The 21,760-nt window shown below is 42.2% G+C and overlaps 1 protein-coding gene across 3 annotated transcripts in view; it reads right to left on the bottom strand.

The window, feature by feature from the left end:
* Positions 1 to 7: 7 nt before the first annotated feature.
* The window catches only part of VPS54 (VPS54 subunit of GARP complex), a 44,896-nt gene continuing 23,143 nt past the window's right edge, over positions 8 to 21,760 (bottom strand). For all 3 annotated transcript variants that reach the window (XM_083857879.1, XM_083857878.1, XM_083857880.1), the window contains 15 exons: positions 21,121 to 21,228; positions 18,976 to 19,031; positions 17,351 to 17,447; positions 16,571 to 16,890; positions 14,564 to 14,693; positions 13,959 to 14,140; positions 13,132 to 13,244; positions 11,824 to 11,887; positions 10,244 to 10,349; positions 6,944 to 7,031; positions 5,951 to 6,072; positions 5,763 to 5,843; positions 3,985 to 4,092; positions 3,071 to 3,165; positions 8 to 1,129 (listed from right to left, as the gene is read on the bottom strand). In XM_083857879.1, the coding sequence (XP_083714005.1) occupies positions 1,024 to 1,129; positions 3,071 to 3,165; positions 3,985 to 4,092; positions 5,763 to 5,843; positions 5,951 to 6,072; positions 6,944 to 7,031; positions 10,244 to 10,349; positions 11,824 to 11,887; positions 13,132 to 13,244; positions 13,959 to 14,140; positions 14,564 to 14,693; positions 16,571 to 16,890; positions 17,351 to 17,447; positions 18,976 to 19,031; positions 21,121 to 21,228 (1,776 nt within the window). In that variant the 3' untranslated portion in view covers positions 8 to 1,023. The remainder of the gene's footprint in view (positions 1,130 to 3,070; positions 3,166 to 3,984; positions 4,093 to 5,762; positions 5,844 to 5,950; positions 6,073 to 6,943; positions 7,032 to 10,243; positions 10,350 to 11,823; positions 11,888 to 13,131; positions 13,245 to 13,958; positions 14,141 to 14,563; positions 14,694 to 16,570; positions 16,891 to 17,350; positions 17,448 to 18,975; positions 19,032 to 21,120; positions 21,229 to 21,760) is intronic.

Below are 21,760 nucleotides of genomic sequence, written 5' to 3'. Positions count from 1 at the left end.
CAATGAATGACAGGTGTTATGGCTGAGGGCACCACAGGCACACACACACTGCAGCAGAGACCATTCCATCAGACATGATCAGCTCAGGGTTAGGCACTCAACCAGGGACAAGTACAGAGGGGTGAGGTGAGAAATGCAGGCACTTGGACCGAGTACTGGCAGCCTCCAGTCTGTTCAAGGTAGTATTAAAAACTCTGAAATACATTAATTTCAGCTGCACTCTCCTTAATGGTGCAGCCTTTTTTATAAGCAGCTTAAAAACTTTAAAGTTCTTCCTGCCCTGTTCTATGTGTCCCTGTCCCTCCCTGCTGGCAGGGGCTATCCTTACACCAGCTTTTTTCCCCTAGTAAACCCACTGCAAACCTGGCACTGCAAACCAGGGCCAGATCACTCCTCTTTCCCACAGGGAATTGCTTTGAGGAACTGGCCCTTGCTTAGAAAATCTTCAGGTTTTAGGTCCTGAGAAATCCCCTGGAACAGGACTGCTCCCTAACAAAGCTGAATCCTAGATGCGAGCAATCAAAAGACATTTATTTATATAAAGTTCTGTAAAAAAATAAATTTTAGAACAGCATAGTTTCATAGAGAAAAAACATTTTCTACAGAGTTCCAACTGCCAAGATTTTTTATATTGTACCATCATTAAATAAGGTGGGACACCATGTGAATTTCATTGCACTAGAAGAAATGCAAAGCATCTTTTTAATATAAAGATATACAGAGCATTCTAGACAACTACAGCTGTGTTACAGCTATGTGTTCTTTTGGATTTGGTCCAAAGAAACCTGAGTCTGTTTCCAGAGAGAATGAAAAAACATTGCACAGACAGCTGATCACTTGTTTCTTGCTGAAGGACACTGGGAGGGTTCTCTCCCTGCAGCTCCCTCTGAGTCTAAGCTCCCCCGACTCTCAATCCTGCCCTTTCTGGGGCTCTGGGCTCAAGGATTCACCTCACTCTTTGTCACGCTGCTGAGAAGAAAGTCAGTCTGTTGTCAGAGCCAAGTGACTGCTCCCAATGGATTATCACCTCTTCTGCTCCCAGATTTCAGCCATGTTTAGATCTAAGTTGTTAAGGCCTTTCAGAGCTTGAAGGTTTCCAGTGTAAAAAGCCACATCTGAAGTAACCAGCCTGCAGTGAAACACACAAGATTAGACTGTGACCCCATCACACCCACCTGGAGTGTCTGGACAAGCAGACAGGGTTTGTCCAGGACTTTGGCACACAATTACTACAATAAAAGTTCAAATCCTATGCCTGGATTAGATAATTTAAGTATCAGTTCAAACCTCAATGCTATGGCTGTGGTTTATTTTACAGCAGTGATCATCCATAACAGGATTACTGCTGGGTGTAAAACTAGTTCTAGGGAAGGGAGATCAAACCATGAGTTCAGAAAACTCAGCAGGAATTAGGCATTTAAAACTTCTATTCTCTTGCTGCAATCCCAGGCTTATCTAGACTTAAACCCCCCATTCCATTCCAAATAAGACTATTAATTACTGCAACATTAACTTCTGTATTCTAGAGGGTAACGATTGTGTGATTCTAAGATTAATGTAAAAAGCAACTGAACAGCACAACAGCTGTATTGTTTGTAACAGTTTATACAGAATTAAAATCCCTCAGATGCAGTTGAAACATGTCAGGGATCATGAAGCTTCTTGCTGGCAAGATGTAGGAACAGAAGCTGCATTTGCATAGTAAAAAAGTTAACCAGGATTCACAGGCCTGGATTTTTACTATTATTACAGAAACAAGCAGTTTAAACAGAATGAGGAGCAGAAAACCATGTTAAAAACCTGGTCAGTGAAAACTGCTGAACAGCAGCAAGTGCCACCCAGGGTTTGATGCTCCCCTTCTGAAACAGCCCCAGCTCCCTAAGAGATGAGTCTGAAGTACAAAACTGCTGCCATCAGACAGTCCTGGGCCAGCTGAGACCTCCTGAGTGCTGGGAAACACCCCCAGAATGTCACCAGGAACCCCTGCCCCAACCCTCCTGTCCGAAAGGGATCCAGGGCATGCAGCCACAGGGACAGAACAAAACCAGGATGAAGATAGATGGACAGATGGACACGGCACCATGTTTGGGACTGGAAATCCCAGTGAGAGACACCCTGAGCACATCCAGGGGTCTCTCCCTTCAGCTGGGGCTGCAGTGGATACTGTGAGCTTGGTTACAAATACCTTTGTAAGTACCAAAGGCAATGGAATGTCACCCTATGAACACACCACACAGTTCAGATAAACTCTTACACCAAGTACAAGGAGGAATGCACATAAGCAGGAGAAGCACCAATGAACTGGAAAGGAAGAGAACTTTCATTCCAGTGACATTTGAAACATTATCAACTTCCTTCTCTGACTTCTGCAACCTAAGACAATCTTCTTGCATGTGAGTAGGCCCAGGAGTTTCACTCACTCTTGCTACACTGCAAACACATCACTACCCCAAGGTCATCAGGAACAATTAAAAACTCCAACCGACAACAGAATTCAGCCTGCAAGAGGCTTTTCCTGAGGTGGGGAGAGCAGGCACAGCCAGGCCCCCTCTCTCAGGACAGGTACTGCTGATCTGCTTGGGGATGGAGTGGGCTGTGGCAGGGAAGGGAAAAAGCTCTGTGAGCACAATCTCTGCTTCAAATCTAGTTCTGCTCTAAAAACTATTCCTGCAGAGCTGCCCACTGCACAGATGAAACGCTGCTTCCTCCTATTTTTACTTTGCCAGCACCATGAGTCATCATCCACGTTTCAAAACTGCTTCAGGAATCACACAATTCCTGCTAATTAAACTGTGGCTGCTGCTGTCACTCAAAGGGAGAGAAAGCAATCCATGAGCTGAGGACACCTACAAGTAGGTTTCCAGTCAGATAATGTCCAGCTCCCAGTCTGCTCCCAAGTGGATTGCACTCCCAGTTACTGCGGGGTGGCACAAGTCATGTCCTTTACTGTAAGAAAGCTCCAAATGGGACATACTAAAACATGGAGCTGTGATTCTGCAGTCACAACTCCCTTTCAGAAGACAATGCCTGCTAATTTGACCAGTGAAAGGAGAGAAGAGCCCCAGCTCACCCATTCAGAGGTCCTCCATCATTGACCACGTTGAGATGGGCCAGCTGCCTCTTCAGGTGCAGTTTGTAGCTTGCATTAATTCGTAGGAACAACATCTGGAAAAAACCACAAGCAGCAGAGTAAGGAGCTGTGCCCATGCTCACATCACTGCCTCCAGAGGGGAAACACAACACCCTCAATCACTGACTTTCAGTTTTGTTTTTGCAGCTCATGTGATTCTTCTTTCTGCCAGTACTTTGGCCTCACCTTTCTGGCCACACAGAGTCTGTAACACACAGGACACCCTCACCTGCTCATTCTGTGTGGCACTTAGAGGACACCTTCTTTGGAACATGAACTTTCCTCCTAACAAATCTCTTTCCTGTGCTAGAAGGGACCATTTAATCTCATGTGAAAGAGAAAATGACAACTTGCATTCAGTGACTGGATTAGTCCTTCCTGTCTTTAAGATTTGCAATTCTGCAGCAGCAATGACTGCAGCAAAATCCTGCAAAAGCACATCTGGTATAATTTGGGTGTGTAACAATACATTTACGGATTTTTGGAAGCCACTGATTCTGAGCAGTGTTACAGAATAATCCTCTCAGAGGGCTGCTCTCAAGGCCCAAAATGTTGCCATTTGGATAGCATTTCAGCACTAATTCCTGGATTGCCATCTCTAGACATTAAAAGGCAGCTCAAAATCCTGAAATCCATTCTTTTTGTGTGCCTCATTGCTCTCCCTACACACTGGAATACTTCCTTCAGCTCAGCCCAAGCTGTCCGTGTGACTGCTGCCAAGCCCTTTAATGTGTGGGTTTCACCAGGACTCAAAAAAAGAATTCCCCTCTCCCCAGATAAAGCCTCTCTTGTTCCCAAAAGTCCATGTGCATTTCCAAGTGAGCTGTGAGATGAAGCTCAAAAATAACATTCACCTGAGTTTGCTCCTCGGGAAGGAGATCATATATAGCTTCATGCATCTTTGCCATTTGCTTGCAGATATTCCTGAAGCATGCTGAAGGAACAGGGGCTTTCACTTCGTACTGGAAATAAACACACAACCAGTTAACTCCTTTCTGCCACTTGAAAATGGTTTAAGTAGGAGAGCTCCCAACAGCCACCTGGGGCTCTGATTTGCTTTTGTCAAATAATTGTCAGGAATCAAGATCAATTTAGCGCACCACAAATTAAAAGGATGGCTGGGCATGATCTGATCCAGCCGGGAATTGCAGATGCAGGTCCTGTGGCTGTGAGCTGGCCTCTCCTTCAGGCTGGTACCAGCCCATGACAGACAAGCACTTCTGCCTCTGAGAAATGTGCCCCTTGAGTACTTCCCCAGAGAAATCTGCTTATTTAGGATCATGCCCATCCAAATTTTTGAAGAATCAAGGAAAGGAAACCATAAAGAAATGGAAACCCCTGAAATCTCATCTATTTGCCATTAAAAAAACCTCAACCACATCATAATACAAAAAAACTTCACAAGAACATTGCAGAAATCCCTTGTAAAGCAAAGTAAAAAAAATAAGGTCCCCTCTCCTGGTGCCTGAAATCCAAGAAGCAAAGGCACTAGAAAACACCAGTGGCAACAGATTTGCTACAAAGGGAACAAAATTCTTCTGTCCCCACTCTGGATAGGGGAGATCTGACCAGGATTTCAGAAACACTGAAAACCAGGAAGAGTGAAGCCAGCTCTGCAGTCCCAGGTGGAGAGGCTGTGCCATCACAGGGTGGGTGACACACTGGCAGGTCACATTTGGGAGGGTGACAATTCCCCGTGGAAAAGCACAATTCAGGAAGGAACTGAATCATTGTAACTACATCATTTACAAACAGACTGCAGGAGATGCCTGGCTTTATGTGGCCCTGAATTTTGAAAGAGAACAAAGCTTGTCTGAGCACAAAAGAAAAAAAAGAAATGGGGCATTTTGAGAAAGTCTTTACAGAAAATCCAAACCAATGACCTAATTCTAACAGGAGAAGTAGCAGAAAATAACACTTTCTGTTCCAGGGAACAACCACCCAAGCCTGAGGGATCAAGCATGCCTCAAGACAAGGAAGTTAAGCAAGAAATTGTTTCCTATTTCCCAGCACACTGTTAAGCCAGAGAGAACTGGGAGGCTGCAGCAGGGGCTCTTGCATGATCACAGTCACATCCAACTCTTCATCATCAGCAGGGGGAAAAGCAACAGCCCCAGGAAGAGCCTCAAGATCTCCTGGCCATTTTTATCTGCAGCTGAGGTCAACAGCTTTAGTACCACAATACCCAAGCAGACCATTTTGGTCTTTAGAGAACAGCATAAACATATTTTTTAAAAAATTAAGCACAATAGGAGTGGGAATCCCAATTTAAATGCTTTCACTTTTTTTTTTTTTTTCACTCTAAGTTTAGTCAGCATTACTTGACAGACTAAAGAAACAGATGAAATGAAAAAGCACAACATAAAGTAACAATAAAATAAGAGAAACAGCAAGGAAGACAGAAACCCTGCCTGTTGCGACTGCCCCACTACAGCTCTCATCAGCCTGTCCCCAGCCTGTGTTGCCATGCTCCTTGAGAACAGCACAGAGCTTTCCATCTCTACAGTTAAAAGAAGTTCAAACAAGTCCTGGTTAGGCAAGTTTAAGATTCCATTTAAAACATCTAGACTCTATACAATGAGACCTCCAGGTGCAATTTAGAGAGTGTGTAATTATTTCCATAAATCATTACCTTGGATAATAGTTTGTCAAATAAGCTATCCATTATGGCAACGAGCTTGGCTGAAATTTCAGCTATGTGGTCGTGATAATCCTGTAAGGGAAAGAAAGCATGGTTTCATTTTTTTAGTGGCATTCATGTTCTTCAGAGTACAGTTAAAAAGCAGAACTTTGTGTTTCAGGAAATGCTGGAAGAATTACCTTTGTGATGTGGTCAAAATGCCTGAGCATGCTGAACTGCTTTGGCTGCAGCCGAGCCTCAAAATGAGCCCTGATAATGGGAATGTAGTGTACGATGAGCTGGAGGCAACGTGAAGAAAGGGCTGTGAACCCAGGGAGAGAAATAAGGTGGTTATTACTCAGCAAGAGTCATTTCTGTGTGGATTTATGTCTCCTTTGACATAAATAACAGATCTGACACAATTTCACAGGGTAGGCTTTTGTCTGTTCCCAAAGCAGGGACGTAACACGTTTGTGTCCTTGGGAACCCCCACCCAGTGAAGATGCCAGACTGGAACCTGGCTGCTCACACCCAGCTTTGGTGAGATGGGATAAGGGACTGATTTTACAGGAGGCTTTGAGTGTTTACTCAGTATTTTGAGCCCTGAGAACACACAGACATCGGAGAGATCTCTAAAAACCTGACTCATCAGCTACTTAACCTCAGCAACCACATTCTCAAGGCAGCAGTGTTTCTGCTGCAGTGGTGTACAAAACACCCTGCCCTGCCAGCACTGACCTGCCCTGAACCTGGTCCTGCTGCTGCAGTGCAAACAGAATCCCAAAACACCAGGCTTCTCCCAGCTCCAACAGGGCCTGAGCCAGCAGCAGGACACACACTGGTGCCAGTGTGGTCACCACACTGGCCAAACATCCTGACCCAGCTGTGGGTTCCATTCTCCTCAGGCTGTTCCCTTTCCAGAAGGAAAATGCAGATTGGTAATCTCACCAGTTTCTCACCCTCAAACATGGGAACTCTAAGCTTAAACACCTGCTCCAACCCATCAATCAAACGCTCTCAATTTCAGGAGAAAGTTTTAAAATTACACTCAAGGCAGATAACTGGCAAGGTCTTACCACCCTCTTGTGTCAACTCAAACACAGCTTATCACAGATATTTAGGGATTTTCTGCCCTTGGGTTTTTTAACAGCCAGGGGAACAAGCTTTGACATTTTAAATACAGAAATCCATACCTAGGTTTTTTGTAGTGATTGTTTTCAAGCCAACAACTTGTAATGCACCGGCTCCAAGCACTAATTGGCAACTTCTAGAGTTGAAATACTGTGAGAAAAAAGAAGGACAGTGAAAATGCATGTTGACTCTTTATCAACTACACAAATTTGCAGTTTAGAAACAGCATCAATAGAATTTTGCAAGATAAAGTAAGTTATTATGAAGGCCAGTTCCAGAGTGTCACTAGTTTTCCTCAGTAGAGTAGCCATGTAAGCCATATCAGAGGGGAAAACATCAAGACAAAAGGTTTCTCCTCAGGCTCTTGACTTTCTTCACTGCTGATGTTAAAGGAAACTTGAAAGCACTGAAACTCCCTCCTGCTGAGGTGACTGAGCCTATGTTTGTAGCATTATGAAATACTGGATTTACGAAATGATGCACAGAAGATGAAAAGCCAATCCTGTCAGAATTCCAGGTATAGTGGACAACTCATGCTTAGACTTTCCTAACTTACTTCCAGGAGAAAAGAAGTTATAACTAAAAGCACAACAAAGCCTCTGGACTGTAAGACAGCTGCTATCAGCACATTCTTACTTACACTGGAATTCTGCTTCCTCACCCAGCTTGAGACACCAGATATTCCAGACTGGGCCTGGGTGATGCAGCAGAAAAGCCACTGCTGCTGTCCCCAACTCCTGCACTGAATGTAGAGCAGAAGTCCCAGGGCTCATATCTGAACAGAACTGTCCACTGACATTGAGAGGGAGAATTTCCTCATACACTTGAAGATGCAGAAGAAATTGTGACAAGGCTGCCCTGCAGCTTGTGTCTGCAACACAGAGGACTGCCCTCACAAAGACCTCCTTTTTGAGGGCAGGGGCATTAATTCTGCTTCACAGGTCTTTCTTCATGATAATGCAAGAACAAAGCCAAAATTTCAACCCTCCTTGTGTAAAAAGGGGAAAAAATTTTTTAGCTGTTGCCTGATGTCAGTCACAAAATGCACCATGAACCACTGCCCCCAACTCTGGGCTGCCAGAATGGTGCATCCAGGACCAGAAAAGCAACTCAGATCTCACGCCACAACTGAACCAGGCATAACTTACACTGCTCTCAAGACAGAGGGCAGGGGCTGAAACTGCCTCACATTCACTTCATCTTCTCCAGAAATACAAGAACTTTTCTTACATCTCTGTGTGGAATTTAAAGTAGACTCACTGAGTCAAAGGCTCAGTATCTCACACAACCTGAGCTCCTCTGAGGTATTGAGCTCAGGCTAGTGTTAACTGTGATGCAAAGCATCAGAAACTTGGTCTGTAAAGGGTGCTGGCCACACGTACTGTCCCCTGCCTTTTGTGGGAATGACTGCTCCCAGATGGCCTGGTGCAGACACAGCAGTGAGGGAGCAGAATGCCTGCAACAGAGCAACACCTCCTCCTTGTGCCTGCTGGGAGGAAAGCATTCCTGCACCCAGCAGGAAGGCCAGGAGCCTTCTCTTGTCTGCACCACCTCAACAACCCCAGTAATTGCAGCCACGTGTGCTCAGTGTGGGCCCCTCACAACACTGAGGTGATGGAGTGTGCCCAGAGAAAGGTCTGCAGCACAAGTTTGATGAGGAGCAGCTGAGGGAGCTAATGGTGCTCTGCCTCAGAGGGATCTTTTTGCTCTCTACAACTCCCTGGCAGGAGGGTGCAGCCAGGTAGGGCTCAGTCTTTACTTCCACAAGCAACAGGGCAAGAGGAAACAGCCTCAAGTTGCACCAGGGTTTGGATATTAGGGATAATCTCCTCACTGAATGGGTGGTCAAACGTTGGAACAGGCTGCCCAGGAGAGGAGTGGAGTCACCATCTCTGGAAGTATTTAAAAGATGTGTAGACGTGGCCCTGGGCACTTGGTTTAGTGCTGGCCTTGGCAGTGTTGGGTGAAAGACTGGACTTGATTGATCTTTGAGGTAATTTCCAATCTAAAGGATTCCATGATTCCCCTCAGGCTGCAGCCACAGCTCAGAACTGCCTGGAATTTCATTACCTGGGAATGCTTTCCATTTTCCATCACTATCAAGTCTAGCTCTTGCTACTCTCAAAGTCTGCTGGCTGTGACAGATGCCAAACAAAAGCTACAGTGCCAGAACACCTGGAGTGGCCCTACGTTGTTCAAAGTGTAATAAATGAGCTTTTGTTTTTTCTAGCTGTTCTTGACACCTGTCCCATTGATGGCACCTTGCTGACAGTAAGAAATACAGTAATTAAACTGCACATGATGTTTGAATACCAAGAAATAAACCACAATTGACAGAGCTAGAATGAGATAAGGTAAGGAGAGGGAAGTAACAAAGAAATGCAAATCTGGCCACTGCTATTCTACCTGTGAAGAGGTGCTGCAATTCCTGAGGGAAGCAGCAGCTGGAGAAGGAGATTTGAACAGGGGCAGGCTCAGACAGACTGATTTGCCTTGGATAGTGCTTTTAAAAGGGAAAATTTGTGGATGAATCTGAATGACAACTGCAGGGAGCAGTGTTGCTGTGTCTGGTTATTCAAATACAAACTACCAAATATTTAAAGGTCCATCTCCTAGAGTTTGTTTCTCATCCTCTGCCCCCCATCCTATGTAAAAATATCCTTTTGGAGACTGAATCTGTTTATCTTTTATTGATTATGCTCATGTTCAGAACTCAAATAAATACCCGATGTGACCTTTGTGGGCAAAGATACAAGTGAAAACCTTGACATAAATTAACTGCTAGGCTTGGGAGCCTATATAGATATGAATATATAAAAATACATATATGATAGTTTTAAGGTGCACTAATGTACTCCTTTTATTACTGATTACTTATTTTACTTTGCAGTATCTGGGCTTTACCAGCTTTCCCTCTTTTCTAGTGAGAAATAAATGACAAAGAGGTCCTGGTGTTTCATCACCTTTACATTTTACAACAGACCCTTCATCCCACACTATTTTTCATGCTTCTAATGACTGTACTGATTTGTAAAAACCAAGGGACTTCTTTCCTCAATATAGATATGTATTTCTGTGGCATTAGAGATCAAATTGCTTTTTCTTCAGCAGCATTAATCCTACACCCAGCCTGAAGGACAGGCAGCCATGTTAAGTACCACTAGATGGGATTTCCAATATTCCAGGTGAACAGCCAAAGTTAATTCCCACCAAAATTGCATCTTTAATGCCTTTGCCTTGAAAAGTTTCCTTATGGTACAGCAGCAAACGCAATGATTCCTGGTAGTTCCTATGATTTAGATGAAATCACAAGAACACATGAGCATTATTGAGGTTAAGACATGTTCTCTGCGTGGCCATACCTTGAGTAAATCCGACAGGCGGGTCAGCATGTCAGTGGTGATGGAAGGAATGTTATCCACACACTGGCAGTACTCCAGGATTATTCTTATTAGCAGCAATACTGTCCTGGAAGAGAGGTAACAGCCAAATGTGCCATCTCAGTGCACGAAAGATGCTGAAAAATCAAACACCAGTCAGGCCAGTCATGTTGATAGAAAGCTACCCAATGCTAGAGATTAGAACATTGAATAAATCCACTAATTGATGTGGAGAAGAAGTGAAACATGAAAAGAGGTTTACATAGAGATACAATTACATAGAGATAGTTACAACCAATCCCACAACGTGGTGTGTGGAAGAAGTATTCCATATGAAAGAAAATCTCTGAAAATTCTGTAATAAATGCTAAGGAGTCACAAACAGAGAAGGCAGCTGTGAAGAAACAGCACCAAATATTCAAAGATGCTCAACACCTGTAATTTCTCCTCAAGTCAGCAGGCACTGGAGAATTTGGGAGCTACTGGATGGAATTAAAAGAAGGCTCCCCATAGAGCAAGCATGGTACTTTGAATTCAAATACACAGAAGACAGGAAAATTGATGCAAAAGCTAATGTTCAGAGTAGATATTTTAACATTTCAAAAAGTTAAATCTCTTTCTTCCTTTAGGCAGCAGAGTGCAGAAAGATGATGCCAAGTCAACTGAAAATCAACACCTGGAGAATGTTTTGTGAACACGAGGCATTTGTGATGAATTCATTTTATTTGATTAGATGCAGTGAAACTGGATGTAGAAGTGTGTAGGAATGAAACAAATATTTGCACTGTGAAGCTCTCAATTGCCTCACAGAGCTAAATATAACAAGTTTCAAGTGAGCAGAGGTATGTTATCAAACACATCATATATTAAGCAAATTTTATCCTTTAGAGCAATACTCCTACTCGACCTGAAATGCTCTTCAGCACTGACATCATCTGCCTGGCACAGAAGTTCTCAGCCATCAGATGCTGTTTCCAATTGAACAATGACACATCATCATGAAGCAACTCATAAAATGACAGCTAGTCCAAGACATCCTGTACATCACACCTTTTAAGTTTGGTGCAAATTGATGTTAGAGCTCTGGGGAGTGAGATCTTCCAGGCTTTACTCCCTCTCCAAAAACACTCTCATGCATAATTAATGCTTAAGCCTCACAGTCTCTGGAAATACATGCATGCTTTTAAATGAAAGAAATAAGAGAGTAGCATACATTTTAAAATGTGTCTGATACAACCAGCTTTAAGAAACCACTTTCCAATTCAAATCAGCCAGGATACCAAGAAATAGCCTATGCGGCTTCTGAGATGGCTCATATCTTATTCTGAATAAGATAAGCAACCATTCAGCAGTGGACTCAGGTATTTTGGTGCTGTCCAGCCTGGAGAGAAGAGGGCTCTGGGGAGATCTTACTGCAGCTTTCCCTATTTAAAGGGGCTTATAGGAAAGATAGTTTAACAGCAATCTTAAATAAGATTGCTAAAGCTGTTAGCATTCATCACAGTTCTACTCAAAAGTTCTTGCCAACTAACCCACTGCTAAGAGAAAAGAGTGCATCTTACCCAACTGTTGCATATTTTTGTCCTTCAACAATAAGGAATTCAGCTGGCTTTCTTTCTTCAGTAGCTAGATATTTTAGCAAGACAGGAAAAGAAGTGAGTTGAACTAAAAATGAGTGCAAAACTGCTGATTATAAAAATACAGTGTTCATTTGTTAAAGTTTGAAAAAACCCACAATCTTTGTAGCAAGCACTTCTCTCTTTCACAGTATTTATTAAATAGCTGATCATCCAATAAAATTTTGTGACTCATAAAATAAATTCATTATCTGCTGTGATTTTAGATCAAAAAATCTCGTAGTCCCAGTCATTATGGACTTAAAACTCCAAATATAACAGGTTACTTACAGAAGAAAGGCAGAAAAAGCCACTAGGTTTTCTACTACACATTCTCAAGTGATTTGCTGTGTATATTAATATTTTAGCTTCAAATCACTTTTTCCTCAGGCTTCATAACAGAAGCTCTTACTGATGCAGCTTTTCATGCTAAATTGTCTGCTTGAAGGAGGCTGCAGGAGGTTATTTTACAAGCAATGGTTGATGAACACATTTTGGTGTCAGGTTCCATAACTGGAGTGATTATTGCTTTAATACACTCTCTGTTATCTGCTATGCTCCTTCTGGGAGATCAGGGTTTCTGCACCATGACATCACTGTATTTTCTTCCTTCTAATCTCTTTTCTCCCCCTCTCTGCATGCTTTCTTCCTCTTCTGGATATTCACTTCCCCTCCAATCACTGCAATATTGGATGAGTATCCCCACGAGGTAAGAACACGTTAAGCATTCCCTGTGCACACGGGGAAGTGGGGCAGGAGGAGGAAAAAGTGACTTCTCTGAGGTCAAATGAGGTTTCTGTGGCAAGGTAAATAATTGAATGAACATGAGTTTTCCCTTCCATGAGCAGCCACATGGCATGCTGCCTTTCATTTGAACTGGCAGATGAAGCAGTGGGAAGGAGCAGGCTTTGTTTCATACAAGGAGGGCTGAGCTCATGTGAGAAAAGATTGAATTTGTGCAGAAATTGCAAATCTCTGCACTGGGAATAAAAAGGCAGCTAACACTTCCGGGTGTTTTCAAAAAACAAACAGATAATTTTTCAGCACAAGGCATTTTAACACCAGTAACAGAAAAAAAAAATAAAGAAAAATAAAAGAGAACAGCTATCAACTTTCTTCTCATCCTCCCAAAGGACAGCAAGCAAACATAGATCCAGTGTGTCATCAGCATATGTCCATCAACATTCAACAGCCAGAATTATAAATGCAGCAGATAATAAATTCATTTTTACAGCAGGACTGCAAGGCACACACCTGTTGGTTTTTTTTCAGGGAGAGAAATTCTGCCATCTGACACTGAATCAACGAGGTCCTGGAACTCGGCAGGAACTTCAGCTTGCTTCCAGCGCTCGTTGTCCAAAAGCAGGCTGGTTATAAACACAAAAGAGAGGAGGCTGAGAAAGAAATACCTTGTCTTGACACTCCTCTTGCCTGTAATGCTGAAAAACTGTTTTATTAAAAAAACCCACTGGCCCAAAATGTATGTTATGTCAGTCATCTTCATGAGAAGGAGGTGCCCAGCAATTGTCAGCAGCCAAACAGAACAACACTGTGCTGGTCTAGAGATCTCACAATTTGTTCATTCAGTCTGTCATAGGAGATCAAAAACTATACCAGGCAATAAAGGTCTTTGTGAGATCACTGCCAATGAAGTAATGTATAAATACTGGAATTTTAACAGCTTTTGATGGATGAGAGCAAACAGACTTAATGGATGTTACTGGCTAGGCTGTTCCTCCAAGGGGTTTAGGTTTGCTTTTTTTAGAAAACAGCAGAAAGTGAATTATTCTTAAACCCCTGAAACAGAGCAATCCTGCCCTTCAATGTTAATTTTGTGTACTGTCTATAGCCATTACTTATTTAGGTAACTGTAGAACAATCCAGTTTGAACAAATCAAGGTATGAAAACAGTAAAAGTCTAAACCAACTAGAAGAAATTGGGGTTTAATAGTTTTTTCATCCCCTGCTTTTAAGTACAACAAGCTTTCTGATGTTCTAGGCAACAAAAGCCTGTGTTCGGCTGCCATGGGATACATAAAATTATTCAAGAAAGAACACAAAGATTGTGTACCCAGAGGTACCTTAGTTTAGTCTTCCTCTCCTCATGAAACCTATTCACAAATCTATTGGCTTGACTCTGAAGAGCTCCTCTCAAGGACATGCTTTTCCTGCCACAGATCTGCTCAGTATCCAAGATAAAGCCTTCCATCAGGCGAGAAAGAGTAACGAACTCGTTGGAATTCAGCTTCTCTAGGAAGCCATCCTGCAAAACAAACCATTGTAAGGAGACCGTATCACCACAAAAATTCAGAGACATGCAGAAATAACTAGTCAGCATGTCTGAGGGCTACTACAGTTTGAAGAGGCATGTTATTTAACCCTGTGTGTGACAGACAGGGTAGAATGCAGTGCAAGCAGACATGCATTCTCTGCATGAAGCATCAAAGACAGCAAATATTAAAAAGACAAAGAAACAGATAGAAGAAATCAACACTGCCTTGCAATGATTTATGTTAACACTGGTGTGCTCTGACCATTACTATGCAGAGCCTGTGGCAGCAGGAACAGTTCCTGTACTCCCATTATGGATGCCATGAATCCTCAGAACCCTGATTACAGCAGTAACCTGGAAGCAAATGCTCACCAAGCATGAGGCACTAGCAGCAGTCTGACCCAAGCCCCTCACCTTTGCTCTTGCCATGAGGAACTTGACAGAACGATCGTGGCAGATATCAGAGGCATTATAAAGTAGCTCTTGGATATTGTTTGCCAGCCTGACCAGCTCCAGGTCAGTCAGTTTCATGTCATCCCCGATCCTATAAATGACAGAAGCAGTTGGCTGAGCATCAGTTTATGGAGCAAACAGTATTTTTGCACACAGGAGGAGAGAGCCTTGCAGCAACTGTCAAATGCAGTCAGTTAATCACCAAAGTCACTTTATACAGATGGGATCTGCTAAGCTGCTGTCAAGGTCCTGCCAGCCCCTTGTGTAGGAAGGAAATGCATAACGGTACATCCTTTTCTTTTTTTTTGATTCTGCATTCTAATTGCTACTAATGGTCTAAGAGTAAACATGATATAACCATTACTGATACAATAAACGTAATTAACAATTTACTGAGTTAAAATTTTACCCAGCTCCTGTGAGATTTCAGCATCACAAATGTAAGACAGGCAAAGACAGCACTTTTCTTCCAATGCAAGTGTAAGGCCTAAAATAGATACTCTGGTCACCCCACAGCCTTCATCTACAGGCTGTCATTCTATTACCTCTTTAGACTTCAGTGTCTTAAGTTGGTGCTTTTTAAAAAACCTTGTATGACCAGCACTTAGCACAGCTCTGCTGTTAATGGTTCATGCCATTAGTGAGGATCACAATCTTCTGGGCCAGCCCAAGGACTGACAGTGTGACAGAAGAGAATTCAGGACATAACAGAGCAGCAACTGGGGTAACACTGTTCTGTGGATTTTTACACAGAGCAGCAACTGGGGTAACATTGCTCTTTGTCTTTTTATTAGCCTGCCCCAAACACAGAGCAAAGGGGCAAACAAAACCAGAACAGTGATGATGAAGTAAGTTCATTTTAGAACAAAGTTATGCAACCAGCCTCAGAAACAACTTTCCTCCTCAGGAGCTCTAGCTGGATGGTGTATTTTTAGCAAACTTGGCAAAGTGCTCCAGACTAGCTTGGATGCAACCCTCTTCCCTTTCCCTGCTCTTCCATGTAACCCTGGACTCCTCTTCACATTTCATTTCCCTTCCAGCACTTGACAGATGTTCAGACATACAAAGGCCTGTATTTTATGCACAGCATATTTATTTTAAATCCATCTCCTTCAGCCAGCACCATCATTTGATGGGGAAGGTCTCTATCAAAACTAACAGCTGCTTCAACACATAAGTACAGACGCTCAAAGACCAAGCAGCAAGAGCAGGCCACTTGCTGTCTTCCATCTCTCAGCAGGGTAACAAGTGGTATTTCAGTTTTGCTTCACATAACTCTGTATCCAGACATGCTGGCTTTTGAAGTGGTTCATGCCCGAGTCCCACACACATTATGCCTGGTTCTTTTCAAAAGATAGCTCTCACTTGCAGCCACAAGTAAAGGGGTACAAAAAAGGATGCCATAAGGTTGGAACTCTGGAGACTGGAGCACCTCAGGGCAGCACTGCCTATGTAACCAAAGCACTGAGATGGATTTGTTTATTTATTTATGCAAGTCAAATAGTTGATGACAAACAGAAGATTTTTTTTCTCTAGAATTTATCAAGGTGTATTCCATGAAGCCATCTTACAAAAAACCAAAACAAACCAATACCGCAGGAAAAAGAACCATAGGGAACATGGAGAGGGAACAGAAATGCTTCTGCCTGCTAAAGGCATGACAATCTGTGTTTCAGGGACTCACATCCCTCCTGCTCTCTACACAAGTGGCCTCTCCAGAAAAACTAATGGAGAAGGGGGTCTTTTCTGGAAGAAGTGACTTAAATCAGTCCCTGGACCACTACACATGGAGGTGAAAAAAAGTGAAATACAACAGTGCACTCTGATGGCAGCCTCTAAGGGGAGAGCCACTACACTTCACCTGCCTAAAACCCATGTTCCTCCAAAGTAATTTTTTGTACCGTGTGACCACGAACAACCACCTGCACTTCACCCCTCCAGCTGGAGACGGGCAGGGTGTTCACTCACATCATCTCCACTCCTCCTGGAGTGACAGAAGAGGAGGTGTGCTCCTTGCTGGACGAGGAGTCGGTGGTGCACTCGGGCTCTGAGACAGAGTCACTGCTGCAGGGCTCGCTGTTGGGGGAGGTGTTCCTCTGGGAGGCCGGGAGCTCGCCGTCGCCGAAGGCGTCGCTGATGAACATCCCCTCGTGGGTCAGGTAGGCCACCTCGCTGTCCACCACGCTCTCCTTGGCAGAGTTCTTCTGCAACGTGTCTTCCAGCTCTCTGGTTTTTTGGTTCTTGTCTAGAACCAAGAAAACCACGCTACGGATAGTATTTAACGTTGCCTAGAATGAAATATAACTTTTATTACCATAAAAAAACACCCCAAAAACACCACAAGCTTACAGTAGAAAGAGATTTTCTTTCGTCCATGAAATTAAACTAAATCCTGGCTTCATTTTCTGTTCTGTAATTAGTATTTAAAGGCAGACCATTTGTCTGACATTTCTGAGACAGGTGAAAGAAACCTCATTTGGAGCAATCTAACACGTACAAAAGTCCTGTCCTAATCCCTGGCAGCTTAGAATAGAAGTAATTGAGCAAAAGAGGTCTTATCTCTTTGCCACTGTTCTCTTTGTTAGCACTAATCATTTTTACCCTGGATGCTGATACTCTCATCTCCTTTCAATCAGAAGTTTGAACTCTACAAGCAAAACCAATATCTTAAAGACTTCAAATGGAAAAGCAACTTTACTCCCTTTCATGCCTGAACTGTATGAAGTTCTTTGTAAATTAATGTCTTACCTTTACTCTCTTGAGGAAGATGGTGAATTTAGAAAAAATATTCTTCAGTAAATCAAACCACTGAGGAAAATTCATCATCCTCATCTGGTCTGCAAGCCTAAAAAAAGAGCAGTATTCAGCAAACAGCAGTTGTTTGCTGGCCATGATGCCTACTGGCACATAAAGGAAAAGAAAACATGCTTTAAATGGAATTGCAAATATAAGGAAAACTGTGTAGACTTTTACCTGGCAAGCAACAGACACCACCTAAACAACAAAAAACCCTACATGAAAATACTTTTCAAGTGTTAAAAAGCTGTGTTATGAAGCTCATTTATAAAGGCTCAATTTGCAAGGCATGTAAGTGGAGCGGGGAAAGAGGGACAGAGAATTAGATCATACTATAAGAAAATGAAAGTTTCAGATTTACCCTTTACTTTTTTCCTGGGCATAATGTTCTCTTCCCTGGGATAAGTATGTGTTACCAACAAGGGATGGGGTTAACAACATTTTCACAAACCGCATGGGAGGAAAAAAAAATTACAAAAAACCCTACATGAAAATACTTTTCAAGTGTTAAAAAGCTGTGTTATAAAGCCCATTTAAAGGCTCAATTTGCAAGGCATTGCAATGAGACCACTTCTGCTATTAAGTCAGTTGTTTGTGGCAAAAGGGCAGAAAAATCATTGACAGAACAAAAGTTAAATAATTTTTAATACACAGCTAGGACCCAAGAGAGAAGACTAAACACTGGAGGATGGTGACCAAATATCCAATGTGTAAATATGACCCTGTGCCCAGCCATTTCCCAATCTGGGTATGAAACCCATGCCGGTTTTGCAACTCACTTTGCTTTATCAGCGGGACTATTTTTATTATCTTGGGGTAACACTTTGCTGAGTCAAGTGAATCATAAAGCCATAGAAAAAACAGAAGCTGGCAGGGGCCCCTGGAGCTGGGGCCTCTGGAGCTGCCTTGGCCATGGCAGGTCCAGCTACACTGGGCTGCTCTGGGTCAGCCCAAGCCTGACCATGTCCCAGAACAGAGATTCCGCAGCTTCTCTGGGCTTGTGTTCCAGAGTTTGACCAGCCTGATGGAGAACAGATTCTCCCTATGATTCAACTGGCATTTCCCATCTTCCACATTGTGCCCACTGCCCTCTGAGCAAACACAGAGGAGGCTGGCTCCATCTCTGCTCTGCATTTGCCTTTGTTGGGCTTGGTGAGGCTCCTGATGGACCATTTCTAGGGCTGAAATTGTCTGGTTATCCTCTCTGGACAGCTCCTGTTCTTGATTATGGGGGAGGAACTTAAGCTAATGACATGTTTAATACAAAGTCCCAGATTATGGCAACAGGGAGTGCTTTCAAGTGGAGATATATTCAAGAGATATATGCTTCAGGTAGTGAGATTCATAGAATTTTAGTATTTATTTCAAAGGTAAATTTAAGGTAACATTAGAATCTGAATGAGAAGTAAAACAATATCCAGCCAGAAGTGGACAAAAGCAGAGTCTTAAGATGCAAGAGAAGCATAATCCTTAATTTAGGGAAATTTAAGCAAAAATTAGAACAGTAAATTTATCTATGCTAAAAAACATACTATCCCCACCCACCACCATCACAAAAAAAAAGTCTGCATACTTACTTAACAACCACTTCTGTATCTATTTCTTCTATCTGTGATACCGTATTAACCACACACTGTCCAATTTTAAGGGGGAAAAAAACAAAACAAAAGAAGATCTTAGCTTCTTTCTAACCACTCCTGAGTTTCATATCAAACACATTAATCCTCAAGTTAAAATAAGGAAAAGTTAAATAAGAAAAGAAAGACATACTTGTATCACTTAACAACTTGTTTCTCTAAAAACAAACAAACAAACAAAACCCCCAAAAGAAACTCCCCAAAGCAACTGCTGCATACAAAACTGGGCAGCTACTCCAAGTCTCCAGTACAATCAATTTTCATTCCAAACACATCTACAGTTTTACAGCCATTTCATTGATCTCTTTTCCCATTACTTGTAAGCCCAAGGTACAAATCAACTCCACTCAGACTGAAAAAGGGCTTTTCTCCCAAATGCCACTCAATAAACTGAACAAACGAGTAGCAGAGTGTGAACTCATCTTGCCTTTAAGCAAGTCTGTACAATCCCAATGGTAAAACTGTAAAATTCACTGACCAAAACAGTCCAGCAATGCATTTGAAGAGGAAGCACATTTGAGGTATGGCAAGAAAACAGTTTCCTTTATTAAGGAAAACTACCCCTAAGAGCTGAGACAATGGGCCACCATACAAAAGCATTGCACAAACCACACAGGAATACTCAAATCCTGCCTATTTTCCTTTTATTCAACAGAAATTTACACTGGAATTTGATTAAGTTTTATCTACTATTAAGCAGAGTGGAAACCTGAAAAACCCAACTTAGAATTTTCCAGCAGAATGGGAAAAGCATTTTGAGACTGAAAATGAGCATAAAAATAGGGAGTGCTACCTGTCTATTATATGATCAAACAAAGGGAAGGGGAAAAAAAAAGTCTCCTTACGACTGCTGATACACAGACAAGTGAAAAGCCAGTCGAGACTGCCAGGCAGATAAACAGCTTTATCCTGGTGTTATTCATTAATTTATTTTTTTTTTTTTTTAATTTACTAGCAATATGGGCCTGTCCACCTTGTAAAACCAGACCAACAGAATGCCAGGGCTGCAATGTGAAAGGGATTAGAACAGCAAAGTCTGGCTTCAAACAAAAACCTTTAAATAACAGTATTAAAAAACCAAATCCAAACTTTCAAAAACTAAGTTCCCAAGCCAGTTCAATGCAGCTGTGAATTGCAGACTATCCCATGAGGACAGGAGATGCCCAACTCAGCACCTATCTCTGTGTTGGAGATACAAATCACACAGAGTTCATAGCACAGCAGAGAATAACTCTTTAAATAATCACCTATCTCCAGGGGAAAAAAAATTCTTACACAATATTCTCACAAACAAGGTGAGTAAAACTCTAAGTACCAGACACACACCATAAATTCAGCCTAAGATCTGTTTACAAAAAAAAGTCATCATGTCACTATCCAAATTAGCCAATGTATTTCCCCCAAAGAAATAATCTGAATTTTGTTCAGTTATTGGTTTTACCTGGTTTTATCAATAAGGGTTTTTGGCTTGAAAGATACTCTGCCCTAAATGGCAAACCACCACACCAATGCAGAAAACATTTAGGGCTTAATTTAAGTTTTTTTTAAAGGTAAGCACTTCTACCTGCTCCATTACTTCACCTTGCTCTGTCAGAAAAAAGCAAGGATATTTTCCAACCTTTTATCATTGTTAACATTAAGGCAAGAAATATTTTCTGTACCGTTTGCAGGGAATTCATTTGTTTAAACTGGCAAGTTCTTTGATTCTCCTTTATGTGTTTACACCAAGAACTCCAGGGTTTTGTTTTACAGCGTGTTGTGAGGGAGAGGTTTTTAGTGTGGTTTTGGAGTGTTTGGTTGTGGGTTTTTAAGGAAATGTAGAATTATAACATAACTCTACTATTTTGGAGAGTCATGTGTTAAGAGAAAGGAAAGCTCACAACAATGTTAATTTTACAGAGAAAACAGGGAGCTAATGTTGCCTACACCTTCCAAAAGTTATTCTGTGGCTGCAAGTTCAACTGCTCTAACTGACTGACAATCAGCCACTAAAAAACTTCATCAGAGCTGTTCTTAATGACTTAAAGAAGTATTTGCAAGGGGTAGAGGAAAGCTTGTCACATACGTTAAAAATGTTTGTCTTACCTGTTTAATTATATTCTTTGCAGTATTAATCATTTCATCTCCATATATTTCATAAAAATTTAGCTTCCTTTGTTTTAGAAGTCCAAATACTAGAGATACAAGTCTCTCCTATCAAGAAAAAAAAGAAAATTAAAAAAAACTCTCATGCATGAAGAAGATCAAGGTGAAGACAAGAAACAGTTTTAAGAAATTGCATAGCAGTAAGAAAGTTAATGTATCAAGCACACAGTGAACAGCATTTAGGTCAATCCAATTCCTCCTGACTAATGCCAAGCTTTGCCTACACAAAAAAAGTTGCCTGTGGCAATACCAGCTGAGTCTCTCTTCCACCCCTTTTCCTGCCAATTCCTCAGCTGGGCTCATTCACAAGTGCTTAAACCTGTGGATATTTCTAACCATGAGTGAGTTTCCTGATCCTGAGCAAGGCTGACACTCAGCACAGCCCAAGTGAGAGGCTGACACGCTGCAGCACAGAGGGCAAGGAACCACGGGGCAGAAATGGGAGCACTGCAGTGCTACTGCCAACCACTGCAGCTCATGGAATGGATTAAAAACAAGGCTGGACAGGTCACAGGCTCCAGCAATTATTAAAGAGCCCTACAGGCAAAAATCCAGAAAAGTCTTTTCTGGGTTAGAAAGC

This window comes from Zosterops lateralis (assembly GCF_965231275.1).
Source record: "Zosterops lateralis genome assembly, chromosome: 3".
Taxonomy (NCBI): Eukaryota; Metazoa; Chordata; class Aves; order Passeriformes; family Zosteropidae; genus Zosterops; species Zosterops lateralis.
This window is presented reverse-complemented; position numbering and strand designations above follow the sequence as displayed.